The following is a 25,589-nucleotide window of genomic DNA, read 5'->3' on the forward strand; positions in this document are numbered from 1 at the left end:
TGTTAGTCGAGCACAATTTTCACAAAGTAATTTGTTACAGAAAGTTCAACAAAGCTAAGGCCTTAACCTCCCAAGAGCAAGCCTTAGAAAAACTCTCCCAGAAGAAAGGAAGAAACCTGGCAAGGAACCAGATATAGGGGAGAGTCCATCTTCCTCGATTCAGCTGTTCAGGTAATGTCAGTTAAGGTCAGCCAATTGTCCTCTTAAAAGCAGTCAATAGAAGGCTGAAAATGGAAGGATGTTGGACAGAGCAGGGTCACCACTGGTAACTGGATGCTAGACATGGAGTTAAGAGCCATCTAACGAGACACATTCGCACAAAATGACAGCAGGGGTTGCACCGATAAGGAGGAGCAACATCCCATCAGTTATAAACAGAGTGCTGCCAGGGCAGAGGCAAAGGAAACGCATCACCGTTAGGGTTCTCCTAAACCAGCCCCCGCTGTTCATTGTGGCCGTAAAGATGGCTCTTAAAATAATAATTCTATTTCTATGGCTCATAACATCATAAAGCTCTGTGGTAGTGCTCTTCCCATAGCTGTGCCCTTAGGCTGAAAGCCTAATTTAGACTTTAAAAATGGAATCTGATTCCCTAATGTTGACTGGCTTGTTCAATAGTAAATGAGCCCTTTCTAAAACACTGTGGGTGACCTTGGAGAGGACGACACTATGGCTGTGTTTAGACAGTCAACACAATTCTTAGATTTTTGTCACTAATTGGTCAATCGCATCAATCTTTTCACATTAGCTCTTTTCCAGAGCTGATCTGATTGGTCAAAAGACCAATTAGTGAAATCAAGATCAAGATCAGAATTGGGCTGCTTGTGTAAAAGCAGCCTGTGTTCCATTTTCTCCTAGTTTGTAATTATCATGATTTTCAATTTAGTAAAATATCACACACTGCTGTGTGCAACTTTTTAGAAGCAGCCCTCTTTACTGTCTCTGGTCGTCAGATAAATATTAACCCCTGCCGGTTAGCCATGGCACTGTGAAGATTTTATTAAAACATGGAATACTTTATGATGAGTAATGGCCTTGCTGTGTCTCAGCCTGTGGGGTAGATACGATGATGGTGGTCTGAGGTAGTGCCATTGGAGAGTGTGCGACTGTGTTGGAACTGAAGTGTGTGTGTGTGTGTGTGTGTGCGCATACAAGTCTGCAAAGTGCAAACACGTGTGTGTCTGTATGCGCATGAGGCTGTATTCAACAGCACCACCGGCTGATTGTCACGCATGGCTGGCGGCCATCGCACAGGCCTTCATGTGTTATTCTCTGCCACATCCCCCTGCAGGGCTTGCTTATCCACAGCAAAAGGCCCTGAACGGCACAAAAGAAAGAGCACTTTTACACTGAATAAATATTGTATTGGATCAGGTCAAGGCAGATAGACTCTGAGAGAACAGAAGAGGTAGTGGAAAATATTTAACTGGAAAGCTGTAGTTAAACCATTTTAAAATGTTGTTTTAAGCTGGATTTATTTAGAAAAATAAATAAATATATAAGAGATCTTACAGCAATATGAAGCACTCGCTGTGTTAAACTAGAGTATTCTCCATTTAAACATACGCTACCTTACACTGGTATTTACATTTTGTGCGGCCTTTTGAGCATTCTAGTATAGTTGAATAGTTGAAACGCACACACTGAGCAAAAAGTTATTTTGTTGGCATTTACGTATGTCCCCATTACCAGTAAAACATCATCAAAACATATTTCTTTCACTTACTTGCTGTGCTGTTTCATTGTTCATTTGTTCAGTCGTTTCATTCTCAACCCGGATTTCATCATACATGTCAAGCAGTGAAGTTTCACCTCTGTTTTTCACGTGCGCCGAATACAACCGGTGTAGACCTTAGAGCGAAATGCTTACTTACAAGCTCTTAAGCAACAGTGCATTTTTTAAGTTAAAAAAAGGTATGAAGTAAACAATAGATAAGTAAATACAAAAACATAAAGAATAATAGTAGCGAGGCTATATACAGGTGGTACTGGGTCAGAGTCAATGTGCGGGTGCACCGGTTAGTCGGGCTATTTGAGGAAATATGTACATGTAGGATAAGTTAAAGTGACTATGCATAGAGGATAAACAGAGAGTAGCAACGGCTTAAAAGAGCGGTTGTTGGGTGGGTGGCAGGAAACAATGCATAGTTTGGGTAGCCATTTGATTAGCTGTCATGGGTCCTCTAACTCGGGGCGCACTGTCAATGTGTCCGTTTCCATCTTCCATCGAGCTGTGTTTAACATTTAACATAACTAGTCTGCATCGAAGTAGCGGTCCAGGTACCTAGCATCGAGGATGGTGGCGACACAGTAAAGACACTGTTGCCGAGAATTGAATGTTCATTGCTCTACCATAAGCTGCCTCCAATGTCGTTTTAGAGAATTTGGCAGTACGTCCAACCAGCCTCACAAACACAGACCACGTATAACTACACCAGAAAAGGACTTCCACATCCGACTTCTTGACCTGCGGGATAGTCTGATACCAGCCACCTGGACACCTGATGAAACTGAGGAGTATTTCTGTCTTATTTTAAAGCCCCTTTGTATGGAAAAACGAATAGTGATTGGCTGAGCCTTTCTCCCAAGTGGGTGGACCTGGCTCCCAAGTGGGTGGGCCTATGCCTTGCCAGGCGAACCCATGGCTGCACCCCTGCCCAGTCGTGTGAAATCCGATTTCCTTCATGACCTGTAACTCAGTAAAATCGTTGAAATTTTTGCATGTTGTGTTTTATATATTTGTTCAGTATATAACTGCCACCAACTAAAGGTAATTGAAGATCAGAAAAGTGGAGCACTGAATGTTGTGGGAAGAGTCCTGCTGTCAACCATGTGTGAATTTCCACTTGTGTCACACTGCTCAATATTTGATTGAACATTTTCGGGAGGGGGCCTCAGAACAGTTTTGAGTGTGTGAAAAGTTCTTGGATTTTCAGTGACCCATTTTTGAAACCTGTTATTGTGAACAATGCCACTCAAATCCCAGTGGACGTCATTACAGAATGTTTGTAGGGTTGTCTCAGGTGAGTGAGTCCCCTGGTGCTTCACGATTCTAGAGGAGGGAACCCAGCATAGCAGCACATGCACGGAATCCTTTCTATCACGTGTGAAATGAAATCGCTAACTATTGGCTACTTTTCTCTAACCCTTTTGATCTAAATTCAGCCTGCTCCTTTGTGTGTTTCAGAATGCCTGTGACTTAGGAACCTGTGGATGAGGACATCGCTGGAATAACTTGGGTATGGTGCTTATTTTTCGTAGAATCATTATATCTAGATTTATTTCAGTACAGTATGTTTAGCACAGTACAGTATAAAATCACAGTGCAGTTATCACAACCATATTATGTACCTTGTTATAGCCTAACTAGCTTAAATAAAATTGGAGCGTAAGAGGCGAACTTTAGGTTACTTTGCGAGGAATGCAAGTCTAGATATTGCGAGAGGGAGATTACCAAGATTTTTTTTTAAACCTTTTATTTAACTAGGCATGTCAGTTAAGAACAAATTCATATTTACAATGATGGCCTACCGGGTAACAGTGGGTTAACTGCCTTGTTCAAGGGCAGAACGATAGATTTCTACCTTGTCAGCTCAGGGATTCGTTCTAGCAACCTTACTGGCCCAATGCTCTAACCACTAGGCTACCTGCCGCCCCGAAATATACAGTGCATTAGAAAAGTTTTCAAACCCCTTGACTTTTTCCACATTTTTTTGTTACTCTAAAATGTATTTTAAGCTTTTTTTCCCTCGTCAATCTACAATCTACACCCATAATGACAAAGCCAAAACTGGTTTATAGATTTTTTTGCAAATTTATTTAAAAACAAATCACATTTACATAAGTATTCAGACCCTTTACTTAGTTTAAGCACCGTTGGCAGTGATTACAGCCTTGAGTCTTCTTGGGTACGACGCTACAAGCTTGGCACACCTGTATTTGGGGAGTTTCTCCCATTCTTCTCTGAAGATCTTCTCAAGCTCTGTCAGGTTGGATGAGGAGTGTTGCTGCACAGCTATTTTCAGGTTTCTCCAGAGATGTTCGATTGGGTTCAAGTCCGGCATCTGGCTGGGCCACTCAAGAACATTCAGAGACTTGTCCCGAAGCCACTTCTGCATTGTCTTGGCTGTGTGCTTAGGATCGTTGTCCTGTATGAAGGTGAACCTTTGCTCCAGTCTCAGGTCCTGAGCCCTCTGAAGCAGGTTTTCATCAAGAATCTCTCTGTACTTTGCTTCATTAGTCTCCCAGTCGTTGCTGCAGAAAAACATCCCCACAGCATGATGCTACCACCACCATGTTTCACCATAGGGATGGTGCCAGGTTTCCTCCAGACGTGACGCTTGGCATTCAGACCAAAAAGTTCAATCTTGGTTTCATCAGACCAGAGAGTCTTGTTTCTCATGGTCTGAGAGTCTTTAGGTGCCTTTTGAGAAACTCCAAGCGAGATGTCATGTGCCTTTTTACTGAGGTGTGGCTTCCGTATGGCCACTCCACCATAAAGGCCTGATTGGTGCTACGGAGATGGTTGTCCTTCTGGAAGGTTTTCCCATCTCCACAGAGGAACTCTGGAGCTCTGTCAGTGACCACCTCCCTGACCAAGTCCCTTCTCCCCCGATTGCTCAGTTTGGCCGGGTGGCCAGCTCTTGGAAGAATCTTGGTTGTTCCAAACTTCTTCCATTTAAGAATGATGGAGGCCTCTGTGTTCTTGGGGACCTTCAATGCTGCAGAGATGTTTTGGTACCCTTCCCCAGATCTGTGCCTTGGCACAATCCTGTTTTGGAGCTGTGGGACATTAAATAGACAGGTGTGTGCCTTTTCAATCATGCCCAATCAATTGAATTTACTAGAGCTGGAATTCAATTGTTTTTTTTAACATCTCAAGGATGATCAATGGAAACAGGATGCACCTGAGCTCAATTTCAAGTCTCATAGCAAAGGGTCTGAATACTTATATAAATAAGGTATTTCAGTTTTTTATTTTTAATATCAATCATACATTCATGAAGCCCTTTTTACATCAGCCGATGTCACAAAGTGCTGTACAGAAACCCAGCCTAAAACCCCAAACAGCAAGCAATGCAGATGTAGAAGCACAGTGGCTAGAAAATCTCCCTAGAAAGGCTAAACCTAGAGAGGAACCAGGCTCTGAGGGATGGCCAGTCCTTTTCTGGCTGTGCCGGGTGGAAAATATAACAGTACATGGCCAAGATGTTCAAACGTTCATAGATGACCAGCAAGGTCAGATAATAATAATCACAGTGGTTGTAGCTGGTGCAACAGATCAGCACCTCAGGAGTAAATGTAATGCTTTTCATAGCTGAGCATTCAGAGTTAGAGACAGCAGGTGCGGTGGAGTAAGCGAGTCGAAAACAGTAGGTCTGGGACAAGGTAGCACGTCCAGTGAACAGGTCAGGGTTCCATAACAGGTCATAGTTCTACAGCTGCACCATCAAGAGCAACCTGACTGGTTTGTTCACCTCTGGTATGGCAACTGCTCGGCGTCCAACTGCAAGGCACTACAGAGGGTAGTGTGAACGGCCCAGTACATCACTGGAATCAAGCTTCCTGCCATCCAGGACCTCTATACCAGGCAGCGTCAGAGGAAGGCCCAAAATATTGTCAAAGACTCCAGCCACCCTAGTCATAGACTGTTCTCTCTGCTAAGCACGGCAAGCGGTACTGGAGCGACAAGTCTCGGTGCAAGAGGCTTCTAAACAGCTTCTACCCCCAAGCCATAAGACTCCTGAACATCTAATCAAATGGCTACCCAGACTATTTGCATTGCCCTCCCCCTTCCCTCTTTTACACCGCTGCTACTCTGTAGTTATCATCAATGCATAGTCACTTTAATAACCTACATGTACATATTACCTCAGCTAACCGTCTGCACATAGACTCTGTACCGGTACCCCCCTGTATATAGTCTCGCTATTGTTATTTCATTGTAGCTCTTTAATTACTTGTTATTTTTATTTCTTATTCTTATCTGTATTTTTTAAAACTTCATTGTTGTTTAGGGGCTTGTAAGTAAGCATTTCACTGTTGTATTCATCGCATGTGACTAATAAAATTTGATTTGAAGACAGGAGAAATACTCCAGATATAAGACTGACCCTAACCCCCCGATACACAAACTATTGCATCATAAATGCTGGAAGCTGAGACCGGAGGGGTCGGGAGACACTGTGGCCCCATCCGATGATACCCCCTGACAGGGCCAACCAGGCAGGATACAAACCCACCCACTTTGCCAAAACGCATCCCCCACACCACTAGAAGGATATATTCAAACCACCAACTTACTACCCTAAGACAAGGCTATATCCCACGAAGATCTCCCCCACGGCATGAACCCAATGGGGGCGCCAACACGGACAGCAAGATCACGTCAGTGACTCAACCCACTCAAGTGACGCACCCCTCCTAATGTGCAAACATTTCTATAAACCTGTTTTCACTTTGTCATTTTGGGGTATTGTGTGTAGATTGCTGAGGAATTGTTATTTATTTAATACATTTTGGAATAAGGCTGTGAAGTAACAAAATGTGGAAAAAGTCAAGGGGTCTGAATACTTTACGAAGGCACTGCATGTGCACGGTTCTTTCTGCCTGCACCCTCCCCTCTCTCCCTTGCGATGGCTCGCCAGCTCTTTCTCTTTGCTTATGATGCGAGTGTGTGTTAGGTTTTCATTCTGTGCTTGTAGAATATCCTATTCATTGATGAAAGGCCCTGCTGTACTTAAGTTGCAAAACATTGCAAGCCAAGAAATTGTGAGATACAGTGTTTGTTTGCTGATAGATAGGCCTAGTACATGGTTCTGACGCTGTCTGTCTGGTGGCCGACCTGCCTATACTGTACCCCTCCCCTCTCTCTCCATCCCTAGCTAGCTTGCTATGAATGATGCAGGTGTTTGTTCTTGGAAGTACGGCAACTAATCTGTATCCTCCGTACCCAAAATACTGAATCTTAGGAGTCAATTCCTTGTGGACTCGAATCTTAACACTCAGAAATGGGAAATGTCGACTCTCCATCATTGTTAACAGTTGGAAAAATGGCAGAGAAAGGCAAGCGACAGCAGTGAAGTCCTGTATGGCAATTCTTTGAGAAGTTAAATGAGGAAGTGTAAACTTTGCAGTAGTGATGCACCGATATGACATGTTTGGCCGATTTAGCGGCCTTTTAAGCATTGTAGTACAGTTGAATAGTTAACACACACACATGGATGCAGAGGTCTAAGGCACTACATCTCAATGCAAGAGGAGTCACTACAGTCCCTGGTTTAAATCCAGGCTGTACCACATCCGGCCGTGATTAGGAGTCCCATAGGGCGGCGCACAATTGGCTCAACGTCGTCCGGGTTTGGCCGGGGTAGGCCGTCATTGTTAATAAGAATTTGTTCTTCACTGACTTGTCCAGTTAAATAAAGGTTACACGCACACCACACTGACCAAAAAGTTATTTTGTTGGCATTTACGTATGTCCCTGTTACCAGAAAAACAATCAAAACCTATTTCTTTCAATTTACTTGCTGTGCTGTTTCATTGTTAATTTGTTTAGTCCTTTCAGTCTGAACCAGGATTTCTATGAAACGCCGTTTCGGTCTTTGCGTGTCAAAAAAGATACACTATTTGACGTGTCAAATAACACTATTTGACCAATCAGGACCTGAATATGACAGCACATCACATAATTTAACACATTCATTAATTTTCTACGTAGTTAATGCACATTGATTACGCTGTCACAACGGTTCATCGATAAGTATGCTAGGATGCTGGTAAAATTAGCTCGCACACCTACAGTGCTGGTCATAAAAAGCTAGCTAGCTCATGGATGCAAACAATGTTCTTCCCCATAAACATAGCACATTTACACAATTTGTTATAGTAGCATAGCTAGGTGTCATCTAAAATAACCCTAATTTACAAGACAGTTATTTGATTAATGGTGGTCGGACCCATCTATGTGAAGCTAGCCACAATAGTGGATTTGCAGTTAGCCTTAAATCAAAGTATGGCATAATTCTACTATTTGTATTCATTTGCATCACTGTCAATTATATACTTTTATTTTGAAGGCAAACCGCAAATTCCACTATTGTGCCTAATCCTTATTGTGGCTAGCTTCACAACACAATCCGGTCCAGTCGAGCCTCACTAGCCAGATGAAGCTAGCTGGTTGCTTATAACGTTAGCTTTGGGCAAAAGGGTTAAGTAGCTGGTTAGCTATTTATATTCATGAACTGAAGTTAATTTTCAATAGGCAAACAAGTGGCAACCTAGCTAATACTTACAAGGATTCCTAAATCATTGCTAAGAATAATGAAAATGACTGCAGTTTCTGCTGGTCATTGTTTTCAGGCTGGTTGTATTGGTGCTAGCTAGGTACCAAGCTAAAGCTAGCTACCCCAGAAGTTGCGGTCGAACAAATGATGCTTTATTGCCAACGCGGTATTGTAAACACATTGTTTGTGGCCGGTGTTTGCTTGTTTGCAGCCTTTTTTTTACAGCTTTGACAGTGCTACTGTATATTATTTGACACACAAATAACCCAAACGGCGTTCCATAGTATGTATGTTGACAAGCTAATAGCAGTGACTCTCTTACTGTGAAACTCCAGTAGGGCAACGTCTGAAAAATAGCGCACTTGGTAGTGTGTACCGGTGCTCGACCAGTCGGTCGAAAGCCAACATCACCCACGACAGAGAACGGTTGATTGTCAATGGCAATGAATTCCATTATCTTGGCTTTAATGGATTTCGCCTTTGAGTTGTCTCGCTTAAATTTTCTTACTCTTTCAAATGACTGCTGGACTTGTTGAATGCTCACTCCACACAGCAGACATTGTGGGCTAGGTTAGGAATGCTGTGTTGCATGTGTTGCTCCAACTTTTTATGTGGTGTCATTACATCATGTACCACCTACATTATATAGGTATCCACGTCAGCTTTGACATCGGTTTTGCACATCTTCTTTAAACTAGACATCGGGCCGATGTTGGCATTTTTAACTAATTTCGGCCGACTCCAATATGTTCACCGATATATTGTGCACCCTACTTTGCAGCAATGGTAGTACAGGTGCAAGGCTTAAACTTTTTGAAAGGGACGCAGTGTGAGACCCAAACCGTTGCTGGCAGAAGGATTGTGAATTGAGACGTGGAATTTTCTGACCTTTTCGTATGGTTTTGATGAAAAACTGATGATTACAAAAAAAGGCGGTTTAAACGTGAAGATATTAGGGATGTGACAAATGGAAAATATGTATCTGCTCCTGTGTGTCATTATTTTAAGGTGGAAGAGCTGTGTTTTCCTATAATGATGATGCCGTTTAGTTTATTTTCAAGTCGTTTTAGAAAATGGGATTTTGTGGTGTGAAAATCTTTAAAAAAATATATATATATATTTTCGAAAACATATTTTACATTGCTTATATTACCATAAATAAAACAATGAATGTTTTATGGTGTGCGAGTGTTGCGCCTTTTCCTTTTCAATGATGTCGGCTTGTGGCATCTATTTAATCTCTTGCAGCATGTCAGTATCATCATGCATCAGCTCAGAATAGTTTATTAGATTTCATGTCACGTACACGAGTATGTCAGTGACTCTGCTTTGCTATAGTGTGCTGTATTCAATTTGACTTTGTTCTAAATACCGCTGTACCTGCTAGCAACTACTATTGAGATGTCATCCTCCTTTTAATCAGAATCATTTCATTTGATGTGCTGTAATTTCAGACATACACTCACGATTCCTTTACCTGACTGGCTCTGTGCTGTAATTGCATCTGATCATTCATTCCAAGGCTGATTAACTTGTGCACTCATTTACCCAGACCCCCTGTGTCTCATTCAAATACTGTCTTTAGGTAAATGGCATTCCAAAATGTTCATGTTCCAATTGAGGGCTGTCACTTCAGATTCACTGTAAGTGATTTCATCTCTGATAAGCTGAAGTTTGACTTCCTTTTATAAGATATCGTAAACTTGGCCTTAGTCAGTTATAATAATGGTGTTTTTCAGGCAGAGCTTTAACATACAAGACCCATCAGAAAATAAATACTGATTTGGGGGATTTTCACAAAATGTAATGAATTGAATGGTCATTTGGAGGATGGATTGTTGACGTTTGACATTTTGTATCTAAAAGCATAATTGAGAAATAATTAATCGAAGTTGGCATATGACATTTTGGCCTTACCCAGGCCTCCTTTAAGACTCCATAATGTTTTATCTCTCTGCAATCTTACTCCATCCCATTGACCTTCTGATTTTGTCTGTATTCTAGCATCGCAACTTTATATAGAATTGGAAAACAAGACATAGCGGTGATTGGCTTTCCTCCATCTTTTTTTGTTTTTGCTTGCCCAGATAACATTACATGCAGAACTATGTTTCATGAACGGAAGATAATCAAGCAAACATCTGCTCCTCAGTTGGCAATGGTGGTTGTGTGAAATTTGCATAAAGTAGAGCTCAACTTTTTCTACTGCTCTGCTAGCAGGGTTCTCACCGCTCACCTTCCCACAATCCCCTGCACATTTCTCAGCGTGCCCTCGCTGAAAATGAACGGAGGCAGTACTTCTCTTGCTGACGCCTTTATCTGGTAAAAACACACTGTTAGACTGAAGAGGGGGTTGAGACCTTACTATATTCCACAATAACGTTTTCCTAATCATTATTTATTTCACAATGCTCTCATCAGGGATACAAATGGTTGTCCTTCAATCTACCTTTTTTCTATCTGAACCTCTTGAAATGATTTCTATGGCTTACACTGCAATGAGTGCATCAGACTGGCATGAGCAACATTGTATAATGGATATAGAGAGGACTACAGTATCCTAGTCTGTGCTGGCAGGAAGCATAGGCAGCTCTATGGTGTTTCTCCACTCACTGGCAATTGGATCCACAGGGCTATAGAGTGACTCAGCGGAAGCCAAGTTATCAATCAGAATGGATATAGTGACGCGTCCTTCTCTTGTTCAGCTTTAAGCTTTTTAGTCATTTATGACCACTAGTGTGTGTGTGGGTGTCGGTGTGCCTGTGTTCGTAAAAGTACCTTCCGGTGCATCAGTGTGTGCTTGTGGTCCATGGTTTAGATTTTGGTAGGAAATGAATCCCCCCCCCCCCCCCCCCCCAACGAATGTGGCTTGTTTTCCCATTCTAAACTTAGCCCACTATAATCAATTCTGCCAGCCCGTGGACTGGAGTTTAAGAGTTCCTCTATTGGAAACACACTTCTGCTTGTAATCAATCGTAGGCTTGAGGGCATGCTCAGATTTTCCTCTCTTTCTATTGCACATATACACATACTCTGCAGGCAGAATTCTGAGAGCAGATATTTTAAAAGCCCTCCACATCACAACACATAAATTGACATGTGTATGATGTTCATTTGAAGTGGCATCCCAAACCCCTCCCTCCACTCTCCACCACTAACAGTCTGCACCAGGCAGCCACTTTCTTTACTGTCCAATGCTGCTGCTCTCAAAGCCCTATTGATTCAAACCACTTTTTCGTTGCAGCCACTTTAGGAGAGAGCGAGAGCGGGCAGAGTAGAGAGCCAGGGAGAGAGAGAATGGTTGTGTGAGAGAGGGAGAGAAAGACTGGGGAACTGGACACAGACCTTTACAGCTGGGTTTTTGCACAGAGCAGGACTCAGGGCTGCTGCTACTTCCACCACATCTAATGCTTGTCTCCTGGCAGGAATAACAGAACGGACAGACAGACTGACGCTGAACGCCAAGGATGACGAGCGCTGCCCCGGCCAGGAAGCCTTACCGCAAGGCTCCGCCTCAGCACCGCGAGACACGAAACAGCCTGCCCTTGTTTCGAGAGGACCTTAGTGGGAGCACGCTGCCTGCCCACACCGCTGGCCCTAACCTGCCTGACCCCTGCCAGGTAATTCGCATTCCAAACCATACCCCAGGTTTTCAGCGATCAAGGTTCACAGACCCCTACCCGAAATGCCCAGTTAGTCCTGAGGGCCGCAATATATTCTCCCCCTCCTGGTCTCTGCTCTCGGACAGCGAACTGGATGTCTCCAGCCTGTCTAGCCTGGAGCTTACCGTCCTGCCCCCACCCCGCATCTTCAGCCATGGAGGTATCACCGTGGGCGTCACTGCCAACCAGACACCCAGGGATCTACAGGGGACGAGCCACTTCTTGAGCCGCAGTGAGGGCTTACTCGCTCTATCTGGAGACGAGGACCTCAGCTCAGAGGACTCCCAGAGAGGTGGCCACTCCGCCTCCATAGCCCAGTCCAGTCGTAGCATGGAGCGCTCGCTGGCCTTCAAGGACAATGCAGAGATCCTGGTGCCCAGAGGTGGTCAGCACCACCAGCAGACATCCTTCCAGAGACCGGCCCTCCCTCCTAAGGGGATCCTAAAGCAGCCCAACCAGCTGGGCGCACACTTCTCAGACCTCAGGAAGTCCAAGTCTGTTGAAATGCTGGGCCAGAGCCGTGGCCGGAAACCCGAGAGCAAGTCTCTGGACAGGGAGACTGAGAGGAAGGATCTGTGCAAGACCTCTTCTATCAGACAGGTTTCCCCATCTTCTACCTCATCCAGCTCAGCGCCCTCAGAGAGAAAGATACAGTTTCTGGAAAATAAGTTGAAATTCTCCAACTTCCTAAATGATGTCACCACTAGGGTCATCTGCCCTGCCAGAATGCAGATGCTGGGTGGAAAAAAGCAAGAGGCCCCAAGACCAGCTAAGGGTAACCAGCACCAGTCACAGAATGCCCCCCAGACTCCTGAAGTGAAGAAGCGAGGAGCCGAGAGGAAATCTGAGAAGAGCCGGCCGTGGGACGAGTGGTCCTCGGCGCTGAACAGGGACAGGCCTTCCAGGAAGGACAAAGAGGGCCGGCCCAAGACCTGGCGCATCCCCCTTAGGAAGGACAGCCCCGACCAGGATGCAAAGAAGCGCAGGGCAGACCCTCTCAGGGCAGACCCCCATCGAGAGGGAGCAAGGCCCAAAATGGAGGGGCCCATCTACAGTCATGTGGGGGGTGGAGGGGACTCCAGCTCCCGACGCAGCAGTGAGACTGATTGGGAGGACAAGAGTCGGCAAGGGGAGCATCACCAGCAACAACAGCACCAGGCCTCTCAGCTGGAGACCAGGACACAGCACAAAGACACTATGAGTAGACCCACAGCTAAATACGTGCCCCAGCCTCCTCAATCTGAGAGGGAACAAGTGACAACTGTATCACAACACAGCTCTTTTTCAATTTTATCACAGATCAAGGTATGTGAGGAGAATTTCTCCTTCTTCCCCCCGTTCATTGTTGTACGCCTTCCAGAAAAATAATTGGAAGCCTTCTCAACCAATTTCTGTGTATTGTGTCGAGAGATGATTCAACCTGCGAGTTGCTTAGCTACAACTCTAGTTATATTATAAATAGAAATTACATTCGCCATTAACGGAAGGTAAGTCATCTCCCTAGATGGCTTGAAAGAGCGTTCAAGTGGCATTCACTAGCCAGCATTCTAGTTCAATCCAAACCGAAAAGTTCAGTCTTGTGCAGCTGTGTCATGTGAGTCTATCATTTTACTTTTAGATATCTTTATTTTATTGTACGGTATTCTGCTCTAGCTACAGTTGCAGCCAAATATATTGGCACACTTTCACTTTTCTTAATTTTTTTTTTTTTTTTTAATTCTAAAATAATTAGAAATTGAAACGTGTCTGTTCTCATCTTGTTATTCGATTGTCAACATTGCAGAACCAATTTTATTTTTGTTAACTTAAGACAAATGGACACATTTTTGGCAAGCTAGTACTCGGTTGCACAGCTTTTGGTCAAGATAACTGCCAACAAATGCTTCTTGGAGTCACCAATGAGCTTGCTGGGCATTTCTACTGATAATTTTGCCTACTTTTCAGCAGCAAATTGCTCTAATTTTTCAAAGTTTGAGGGGTGCCCTCCACCAACTGCTTTTTTCAGCTCTTGCCATAGGTTATGGATGTGATTCAGATCTGGACTCTTTGCTGGCCACTCCAACAGTCCAACATCTCTTTTTGAACCATTCCTGGGTGCTTTTTGGTGCGTGTTTGGGGTCGTTGGCTTGGTGCAAGACCCAAAACCATCAATGGAGACCCAGTTTTTGGACACTAGGTTGAACACAGGACCCCAAAACACATGATTGGCTGATTTCATGTCTTGCACACGTTAAAGGCACCCAGTACCAGAGGCAGCAAAGCAATGCTACAGCATTGTCGAACCTCCCCCATGTTTGATTGTAGGGAGGGTGTTTTTCTTAAATTGAAAACTTAATTTAGTCATCAGTAAATACAGCACTGATCTCTATAGTCAAAGAACTTCAATTTAGTTGAATTAGTCCATAGATCATTTCCTCCGGGATTTAGGCTGGTTTAGGTGGGTTTCATGCATCAATCGGGCTTTCTTGTGTCTCCTTCCACAGTGAGGTCTTCCTATGTTAACCAACAACCAAATGAAGCATTCAAAGAAATGTACACCCTCCCTATAATCAAACATGAGGGAGGTTCGACAATGCTGTGGGGTTGCTTTGCTGCCTCTGGTACTGTGAGCCTTGAATGTGTGACGTCATGAAAAATGAAGCATTCAAAGAAATGTACACCCTCCCTATAATCAAACATGAGGGAGGTTCGACAATGCTGTGGGGTTGCTTTGCTGCCTCTGGTACTGTGAGCCTTGAATGTGTGACATCATGAAATCAGCCAATTATGAAGGTGTTTGAGTGTAATGTTCAACCTTGTGTCCAAAAGCTGTCTCTGTTGAAGGTTGTGGGTCTTCCAGCAGGACAACTCCAAAGAAACATCAAAAGCACACTGGAATAGTTCAATAAAAAACAGTGGACTGTTCTGGATTGGCCAGAGGAGAGGCCATAACCTATGGCAAGAGCTGAAAACAGCAGTTGGTGGAGGTTACCCCTCCAACATTGAAGAATTAAAGCAATTTGCTGCTGAAAATCTGCAAAATTGCCAGTAGAAAGGTTCAGCAAGCTCAAAGATGGCTAAAATAAGAGTTGGTCTGCTGTTATCTTGGCCAAAGGCTGTGCAACCAAGTTCTAGCTCCGGAGTGCCAAAATGTTGTCCATGCAGTTTACTATTTTAATTTAGAAAATAAAGACAAACTTAGGTTTACAAAAATATAATTGGTTCTGCAATGACGAAAATCGAATAACAACGTGTGGGGACCAAATATTTTTTTTTTAAATTATGCCTCTAACGATTATTCTTAATTATTAAAGTGCAATTATCCTACAGAGATGAGACTACCATATTCTTAAATCTAATGCTGATAACTAGCCTCTTAAGTGCTGTAGATGTGCAGATGGCCCCTCTGTGTAAACGGATGGCTTTTTTAGTTGGCAGAATGACAGGGGCTGTCAAATTGATTTCATAGCTCCATGAGTCGTGTACTTATTGACCTATGCAGCTAAGAGAGACACAATTTAAACTTATGCCCTGGCTGCTCATCTCTGTAAACCTTTGACTTCAACAGAAATGTGGCTAACACTGAAAACTACCAAGGAATCTGTGCAGTGCAAAATTCTTTATTATAAACATAGAACCTGTGTACAATTTATGCTTCAATTCTACCTTGAAAGCCAGTGATTGTTGACATTGTGGATTGTTGTCAGAGTGCGTCTCAGCTTTTTCCAAGGTCTGCTCACTGCCCGTCTCGGTCAATGCCTCAAGGTTGTAGATAGCCTTTTTAAAAGTAATTACCAATGTTTTCCCCCATATGGCAGAGTTTGCTAGGGCAGCTGAGATTTTATGTTTTTTTTTCTTGACAATGCTTTATGCTCAGGAAATTACAGCCAGTCCAGCAAAATCTCTGTTTTGTTGCAAACATATCCACAATGGCCAAATGTAATGGGATGTTTCTGTTGTTGCAGGACTCCTTATCAGATGCAGACAGGATCAAGTAAGTGGTTATTTTATCTCCTTATGCTTACTTTGGTAAATATATGTTGTGTGTTCTGTGAAATGCTTCAGCCACAGGATTGAAACTTCCCAATTTTGACTTAGTTTAAACAAACAGAAAAAAGTAAACTTATGCATGTCTTGGCATGGTTCTTTGGCGATGGGTTTCTGTGTCTATTTGGCTGCCTCACTTTGAGCCCAGTGTTGACACCTCTACAGTGTACTGTATAACTCTGTCTTTACTGTGTGTGAAGCTGTAGCCCTGGGTGGCAAGACCTGATTGGCAGTGGGTAGATAGGCTGCTTATAGTGGACAGCCAGGTTGGCACCGAGCCATGGCCACAGCCAGCCTTTCACTGGAACCCCCCAGCTGCTCCGGTCTAGACGCTTTCTGGGGAGAGGAAGCCGGACAGGCCACACTCTGTGTTTTTACATGTAGTCCTCTTTAAAACAACCGATCCCAGTCCTCTTTAAAGTGAACGCTGGGTTGGGCCTCTCCAGTGGCGCAGGGGATGAAAGGCACTGTAGTAATGCCGCAGGGCTAGAGGCGTTACTACAGACCCAGGTTCATTCCCGGGCTGTGTCACAACTGGCCGTGGCCGGGAGTCCCATAGGACACCGCACAATTGGCCCATTGTTGACCAGGTTAAGGGAGGGTTTGGCCGGAGGGGGGGCTATACTTGGCTCATCATGCCCTAGCGACTCCTTGTGGCAGGCCAGGCACCTATAGGCTGACCCTGGTTGCCAGTTGAATGGTGTTTCTTCTGACACTTTGGTGCAGACTGGCTGCCGGGTTAAGCTGGCGGGTGTTAAGGGTAATTTTTTTTGGAGGACGCATGACAACCCCCTTCGCCTCTCCTGAGCCCGTTGTGGAGTTGCAGCGATGAGACACGATTGAAATTTGGGGAGAATAAAGGGGGTAAAAATAAGCTAAATAACTATTCTTTGTATTCACACTGCCCTTGCCTTTATAAGAGGACTCAACTCTTTTGCCAGTTCACTTCATCTATTTTGTGGTCCGAGTCCTCTTTGCATTCACATTGCTATGTTTGGAGAGGAACCAAGATCTTTTTCCAACATTCACTCAATGTACTGTGGGTTTTTACGAAGTGCAGGACAAGCCATTCCATCAGAATGTGTTATGGAACAGCGAAATATACCTACTTCAAGTGCATTCGGAAAGTGTTCAGACCCCTTGACTTTTTATTTTATGTTACAGCCTTATTCTAAAATGGATTAAATATGTTGTTTTCCTCATCAATCTAAACACAATACCCCATAATGACAAAGCGAAAACAGGTCTTTAGAAATGTTTGCAAATGTATTAAAAATAAAAACCGATAGCTTATTTACTTAAGTTTTCAGATCCTTTGCTATGAGACTCAAAATTGAGCTCCGGTGAATCCTGTTTCCATTGATCATCCTTGAGATGTTTCTACAACGTGATTGGAGTCCACCTGTGGTAAATTCAATTGATTGGACATGATTTGGAAAGGCACACATCTGTCTATATAAGGTCCTGAAGTTGACGGTGCATATCAGAGCAAAAACCAAGCCATAAGATCAAAGGAATTGTCCAAAGAGCTCAGAGACAGGATTGTGTCGAAAGCACATACCTGGGGAAAGGTACCAAAACATTTCTGCAGCATTGAAGGTCCCCAAGAACACAGTGGCCTCCATCATTCTCAAATAGAAGAAGTTTGGAACCAACAAGACTCTTCTTAGAGCACGCCGCCTGACCAAACTGAGCAATTGGGGGAGACCAAGAACCCAATCGTCACTCTGACAGAGCTCCAGAGTTCTTCTGTGGAGGTGGGAGAACCTTCCAGAAGGACAGCCATCTCTGCAGCACTCCAATAATCAGGCCTTTATGGTAGAGTGGCCAGACGGAAGCCACTCCTTTCTAAAAGGCACATGACAGCCTGCTTGGAGTTTGAAAAAAGGCACCTTAATGACTCTGACCATGAGAAACAAGATTCTTTGGTCTGATGGAACCAAGATTGAACTCTTTGGCCTGAATGCCAAGCGTCACATCTGAAGGAAACCTGGCACCATTTCTATGGTGAATCATGATGGTGGCAGCATAATGATGTGGGGATGTTTTTCAGCGGCAGGGACTGGGAGAGGGAAAGATGAACGGAGCAAAGTACAGAGAGATCCTTGATGGAAACCTGCCCCAGAGCGCTCAGGACCTCAGACTGGGGCAAAGGTTCACCTTCCAACAGGACAACGACCCTAAGCACGCAGCCAAGACAATGCAGGAGTGGCCTCGGGACAATTCTCAATGTCCTTGAGTGGCGATTTGAACATCTCTGGAGAGACCTATTTTTTTAGAACTATTTTTCTCCATTATAGGATAATAGTGAAGACATCAAAACTATGAAATAACACTAATAGAATCATGTAGTAATCAAAAAAGTGTTTAACAAATCAAGATATATTTTATATTTGAGATTCTTCAAAGTAGCCACCCTTTGCCTTGACAGCTTTGCACATGCTTGGTATTCTCTCAACCAGCTTCATGAGGTAGTCACCTGGAATTACATTTCAATAATCAGGTGTGCCTTGTCAAAAGTTCATTTTTGGGATTTCTTTCCTTAATGCATTTGAGCCAACCAGTTGCGTTGTGACAAGGAAGTGGTGGTATACAGAAGATAGCCCTATTTGGTAAAATACCAATTCCATATTATGGCAAGAACTGTTCAAATAAGCAAAGAGAAATGACAGTCCATTATTTTAAGAAATTCAAATCAGTCAATCAGGAAAATTTCAAGAACTTTGAAAGTGCAATTGCAAAAACCACTAGCTCTCATGAGGACCGCCACAGGAAAGGAAGACCCACAGTTACCTCTGCTACAGAGGATAAGTTAACTAGTTACCAACCTCAGAAATTGCAGTCCAAATAAATGCTTCACAGATTTCAAGTAACAGACACATCTCAATATCAACTGTTCAGAGGCCTTCATGGTTGAATTTCTGAAAAGAAACCACTACTAAAGGACACCAATAAGAAGAGACTTGCTTGGGCAAAGAAACACGAGCAACGGACATTAGACAGGTGGAAATCTGTCCTTTGGTCTGAGTCCAAATGTTAGGTTTTTAGTTCCAACCGCTGTCTTTGTGAGATGCAGAGTAGGTGAATGGATGGTCTCTGCATGTGTGGTTCCCACCGTGAAGCATGGAGGTGGTGGTTTGGGAGTGCTTTGCTGGTGACACTGATTTATTTAGAATTCAAGACACACTTAACCAACATGGCTACCACAGCTTTCTGCAGTGATATTCCCACTAAGCGCAAACCAGATGGGATTTCATTTGTTTTTCAACAGGACAATGACCCAAAACACACATCCAGGCTGTGTAAGGGCTATTTGACCAAGAATGAGAGTGATGTGGTGCTGCGTCAGATGACCTGGCCTCCACAATCACCCGACCTAAACCCAGTTGAGATGGTTGGAATTAGTTGGACCGCAGAGTGAAGGAAAAGCAGCCAACAAGTGCTCAACATACGTGGGAACTCCTTCAAGGCTGTTGGAAAAGCATTCCAGGTTAAGCTGGTTGAGAGAATGCCAAGAGTGTGCAAAGCTGTCATCAAGGCAACGGGTGGCAACTTTGAAGCATCTCAAATAGAACATATATTTTGATGTAACACTTTTTTGGGTACTACATGATTCCATATGTGTTATTTCATAGTTTTGATGTCTTCACTATTATTGTACAATGTAGAAAATAGTGAAAATAAAGGAAAACCCATAGGTAGGTGTGTCTAAACTTTAATGTTTCTATAAACCTGTTTTCCCTTTGTCATTATGGGGCATTGTGTCTAGATTGATGAGGAAATAAAAATGTAATCCATTTTAGAATAAGGCTGTAACGCAACAAAATATGGAAAAAGTCCAGGGGTCTGAATAGTTTCCAAATGCACTGTACATTTTAATAGCAAATATTGCATTTAGTTAAAAGGTGAGACATAATATTTGCAATCAGAAAATACTATTAAAATAGTATTATTTTAATAGTATATTATTGGTAACAGAATAAATAGCATAAGAATAACCACTGATTAAATAATGCTGTAATTGAAAATTGTACACCATTGTGGGCCCCTTTTAAGAGCTAGAAATGATTTTGTACCCAATGTTGTGATTCTCACCAAATATGTTGGTTTCTTCTCACACTATTTAAACCCCACAATCGAATGAACAGTTTATGAAGCTCTTAGTCTATAGATCACATATACCAAACAAATAATCTGAACTAAAAACTCAAACATTTTTACTGTCTGTGCATCCTTGAAGATCGCTAATCAATATCCAAAAACAGCACAAGTTTTTTTCGGCGAACCTGGGGTGTAATCATTGGCCAAACAGTGAACTAAAACAAGAGTTTCTATTGGACAAATTCAGGTAGGTTTCTCCCCGTTCTGTCTGCTTCCGTTTAAGAAATGCTTCGCAACAGAATTTGCATAATGAATACGACCCTACATATCATCTTCTCTATTTTGTGGCACCAATGTGAAGGGTTATGGCAGGGGAAATGGCGTTGCAGTAATCTAGTGTGTATGCGGGAATAATGACAAGGGAACCTGCAGAGCTTTGTGTTCACATTGCCTAAAAAATAGGGAACCGGACCATGGAATTCAAGTGAAACGAACTCTCGAGATGGTCTCAGTTCGGTTTGCTTCGTGGGCTCTTTTGAAGGGTCGGAGTTCCTTTGGATTCTTCACGCTGCACCAAAAAATAAGCGAATCGCACTTAGTTCACAAAAATTGGCTGAAAGTGACCAAGTGTGAATACACCCTCAGACACCCAGCCTCTGCGTCAGTAGCACTGAGACGGAACGGAGGGAGGGTTCATAGAGATGTGGGAGATCCCATCTGGTGCGATGATGACTCGGCCCTGCGGTGTATTCGAATGGGCACTGCACAGGTGGGCGAACGGAAGAGGAGCAGGTTGCTGTTAGCACCAACATCTGTCAACCACACAACCCTCCTCCCACCCCAGACTGGGCTCAGAGTGAATCTCTGTGATCAGTGCCATCTCCCTGCCGGACCTCCCTGAGAGCCTCGGCAGTCCTGGCTGTGAAAGCACACACCTGCTGCTGCCACACAGCTAATGATGAGTCAAAGCAGAGACCGACCACTAGTTCTAGTTACAGATGGCACTCTCACCTCCATCAGTCCTCCTGTCCTCCTCCACTTCCTCTCCCATAGGAATCCCTATACTCAGCTAATTACTACTAAATCTATCAAGTGTGTGTGTGTCACAGTGCCTGTGTCTTTGAAGTTTCATCTTATCCTCTCACAGTGAAGTCTAGCGCAGTCTCTGTCTCTGTGGTACGCTACAAGTGAAGTGCCCTTTGGTGTCAATGAACAAGCTGTGACGTGCGTGCTAGGGTAAATGTTGTCAGGCCACTATCCACATGTATGGGCATCAGACTGCAAATGCATAATGAATTTCCGCTGACGTAGCGGCTGTTGGATCCTCCCTCCCTCTCTCTTCCCTGTGGTGGGAAATGCTGGTAAGCTGCTTTGTGGCACACAGGCAACATAATCGATTGGCCTAGATGCCCCTTGTGCTCATGTGGGATGTTGAATTATTCTCTGGGTGCTGACCAGTGTTTGACTGAATATAACCGGACCTGTGCTGAGTGCTGCTGTTAATGAGTACCGCCCAGTTGCCCACTCTTGCCCTGGAATTCCTCAAGGCACCAAGCCTCTACAGAGGCTAGAGCATGTTCTGTCTCCCCAGTAGTAGAGCGGTTTTGTCATGGCTGAATCTTGGCTGTTGGTCTACTGCATATGCTGCAGAGGACTGTGAGGAGCAAATCTCCCAACATGTGTTTCTCAGATGAATGGGATTACCGACACGTCGATTGACGGACAGTCTTCCTCCTCTCTCTCCCTCCCTCCTTCCACCACACCCCTCCGAATGGGGAACATGTCAGAAAAAGTCCAGCTCGGCCAGGAATAGTTTCCCATTCTCCGCTGGAACGTCGCTGTGCATCAAGAGTTTTAAACTGCCTCTGCCTCTCAACCAGCCTATGCTTATTTTAATTAGAGGCTTTTTGTTTACCTCTCTTCCCATATGCCGGGTCTGATTTTCTGTTTGGTTGACTAGACGTAACACACACATCCTTCCAGCCTTGATCTCGAGATGTATACCTGTTCTGTCACTCAGTGTCAGGTTGTGACTACCATGGGATAAGGGGCCTATGAAAGACCGATAAGAAGCGACAGGGATGAGATGACTGACGATGTTGTTGCCGCGAAGCAGTCAGGGAAATAGACATCAGAGGCCTAGGGATGGCTGTCGTTCTGTTGGCCATCCTAAGAGTTGCTGTTGGGTGTTTCGATGTAGGCCTATGGCAAATGTTTTTTTTGTTGTTTTTTTGATAGCATTTCATTTTTTCCCCAGCTCACTATGATGAACATGCCTACCACTCTGATCACAAGGACAAAGTTTAATGCTTGTAAAAAATATAAAAAACTGACCTCTGAGAACGTCTTACTATCCCAGTCTTTCAAATTACTTTCTGAAAGCTTTTGAATCTCTGTTTTCTCTTATCGCAGTTATTTCCCCAATGTGCCACTCTCCTCCACCTCTTTGTTGGCTCCTGTGGAGCAAGGCTGTTAGAGCTGTTTGTAACACAGCCGAAAAAGTATCCCAACCACTGTGGACTCAGGTGATAGGTTCTCTGAAATTGCAAGACCCTTTCATGCTGTGATATGCTTATTTTGCTTTGCTGTTGTAAATCACCCAGGTTAGATCCGAAGTTCCTGATACCTTGCTTTTATATACACACTGTGCATTGGTTAGCAGGAGTTGAGTTCTGTGTAAATCTTGTATTGTACCATATAATGAATCTATATTTTTTCCTCAATGCTTACATTTACAGCAGAATAGCTATTCTTTACCCAAGGCATAAGCTTAGCTTCTTATAAAAGTCAAATAGGAGGCGCTTATTTGTAACCTGTGCGGTGTGAAATTAAAATGTTGCCATCATTGATGCTGACCCTGGAGCAATTGGGGTTACGTGCCTTGAAAATCGACAGATTTTTCACCTAGTCGACTCTGGGATTCAAACTAGCAACCTTTCGGTTACTGGAATAACGCTCTTACCACTTGGCTATCTGCTGCCCCACACTGTGTGCTTAGGGTCGTTGCCCTGTTGGAAGGTGAACCTTTGCTCCAGCATGAGGTCCAGAGCGCTCTGGAGTAGGTTTTCATCAAGGATTTCTCTTACTTTGCTCTGTTCATCTTTCCTTTGACCCTGACGAGGTAGGGAGCTACAAAGGAAGGAGCAGGACCTTGGTCAGCTCCAGTCCCTGCCCGCTGAAAAACATCCCCACAGCATGATGCTGGCACCATCATGTTTCACCGTAGGGATGTCCAGATTTCCTCCAGACATGACGCTTTGCATGCAGGCCAAATAGTTAAATTTTGGTTTCATCAGACCAGAGAATCTTGCTTCTCATGGTCTGAGAGTTCTTTAGTTGTCTTTTGGCAAACTCCAAGCGGGCTTTCATACATTTTTACTGAGCGGTGGCTTCCGTCTAACCACTCTACTATAAAGGCCTGATTGGTGAAGTGATAGTTGTCCTTTTGGAAGGTTCTCCCATCTCCACAGAGGAACTCTGGAGCTCTGTCAGAGTGACCATCAGATTCTTGGTCACCTCCCTAAACAAGGCCCTTGTCTCAGAGCTCGATGGACAATTCCTTTGACCTCATGCCTTTGTTTTTGCTCTGACATGCACTGTCATCAGTGGGACCATATATAGACAGGTGTGTGTGTCTTTCCAAATCATGTCCAATCAATTGAATTTACCACAGCTGTTCTCCAATCACTTTGTAGAAACATCTCAAGGATGATCATTGGAAACAGGATGCACCTGAGCTCAATTTCAAGTCTCATAGCAACGGGTCTGAATACTTATGTAAATTGGAATGGGTTTTTTTGTAACATTTTTTTAATAGTCAATCAAATGTATTTATGAAGTCTTAATTTCTAAAACCTATTTATGCTTTGTCTTTATGGGGAATTGTGTGTAGATTGAGGGGAAAAATATTTAATCAATATTAGAATAAGGCTGTAACAAATTATGGGGATGTGATCCGAATACTTTCCGTATGTGTTGTATACATGCGTACAGAGCACACGTTTATCTCAAGTAAACTTGTACAGGGTTACAGGGTATTACCTAATCAAAAGAGAACTATCGCGCTTGCCCAGAAGCTTGGCTGTTGCGTAAAACCTGCACATTTAGACAAATTTAAAGGGGTTTGCACTCAAAAATATGCTGCACAAAGCTTATTCTATGTTTTTCATTATTTTCACTGCAACAGGGATAGCATACACAGACGTTTTGGCTTTACAACCTTTAGTGTGTAGGTACAATTTTCTTTTAATTCAAAATAGCATTTGTACAGATCAACAGATGAGCAGCAGGTCCTTCTAATCACGGTTGCCATTCATCTGCCAAACAGGGATGTGGCTTTTCTGGTCTACCTGTATAGAAATTAGTCACAAAGAAATACAGAGTTATAGGGTATGGGAGTGGTCACGAAGGGTAACTCAGAAATCATTACCGCCCCCGGTGTTTGCTCACCTAATTACATCATATCAATTCATGAGCCAGCCCCCACCACAAAGTACAGGTGCAAAGAAAAAGCCATATATCAGACTGGCCTATAAAAAGGAAAAGGTTAAGATGGGCAAAAGAACCGACACTGGACAGAGGAACTCTGCCTAGAAGGCCAGCATCCCGGGGTTGCCTCTTCACTGTTGACGTTGAGACTGTTTTTTTGCGGGTACTATTTAATGAAGCTGCCAGTTGAGGACTTGAGGCGTCTTTTTCTCAAACTAGATGCACTAATGTACTTGTCCTCTTGCTCAGTTGTGCATCAGGGCCTCCCACTCCTCTTTCTATTCTGGTTAGTGCCAGTTTGCTCAGTTCTGTGAAGGGAATAGTACACAGCTTTGTACGAGATCTTCAGTTTCTTGGCAATTTCTCACATGGAATAGCCTTCATTTCTCAGAACAAGAATAGACTGATGAATTTCAGAAGAAAGTTCTTTGTTTCTAGCCATTTTGAGCCTGTAATTGAACCCACAAAGGCTGATGCTCCAGATACTCAACTTGTCTAAAGAAGGCCAGGTTTATTGCTTCTATAAACAGAACAATTTTTCAACTGTGCTAAGAGGTTTTCTAATGATCAATTAGCCTTTTAAAATTATAAACTTGGATTAGCTAACACCACGTGCCATTGGAACACAGGAGTGATGGTTGCTGATAATGGGCCTCTGAACGCCTATGTAGATATTCCATTAGAAATCAGCCGATTCTAGCTACAATAGTCATTTACAACATTAACAATGTCTACACTGTATTTCTGATTAATGTGATGTTATTTTAATGGACCAAAAAAATTGCTTTTCTTTCAAGAACAAGGACATTTCTAAGTGACCCCAAACATTTGCACGGTAATGTATGTTTGATAGATTTCTTGAACATTTATCGGTGAATAAAGGTGAATTCTGTAAGGAAGAATTTAAATAGGAGTCTGTGTCAATGTTTTTATTGACAATACACTTGATGCCATTACGGCTATCATTGAAAGTAAGTAAGTAGTTTACAGAAAACTTGATTCTGTTTTTGTTAAGAAACTGGTTTCT

At 43.3% G+C, this 25,589-nt stretch overlaps 1 protein-coding gene across 1 annotated transcript in view; it reads left to right on the forward strand.

Annotated features, from left to right (window-relative positions):
- The window catches only part of LOC135512408 (tight junction-associated protein 1-like), a 131,664-nt gene that overhangs the window by 67,261 nt on the left and 38,814 nt on the right, over positions 1–25,589 (forward strand). The window contains exons 3-5 of the mRNA XM_064934413.1: positions 3,188–3,239; positions 11,711–11,905; positions 15,892–15,920. Of these exons, the coding sequence (XP_064790485.1) occupies positions 11,753–11,905; positions 15,892–15,920 (182 nt within the window). The 5' untranslated portion in view covers positions 3,188–3,239; positions 11,711–11,752. The remainder of the gene's footprint in view (positions 1–3,187; positions 3,240–11,710; positions 11,906–15,891; positions 15,921–25,589) is intronic.

This window comes from Oncorhynchus masou, chromosome 24 (genome assembly GCF_036934945.1).
Source record: "Oncorhynchus masou masou isolate Uvic2021 chromosome 24, UVic_Omas_1.1, whole genome shotgun sequence".
NCBI lineage: Eukaryota > Metazoa > Chordata > Actinopteri > Salmoniformes > Salmonidae > Oncorhynchus > Oncorhynchus masou.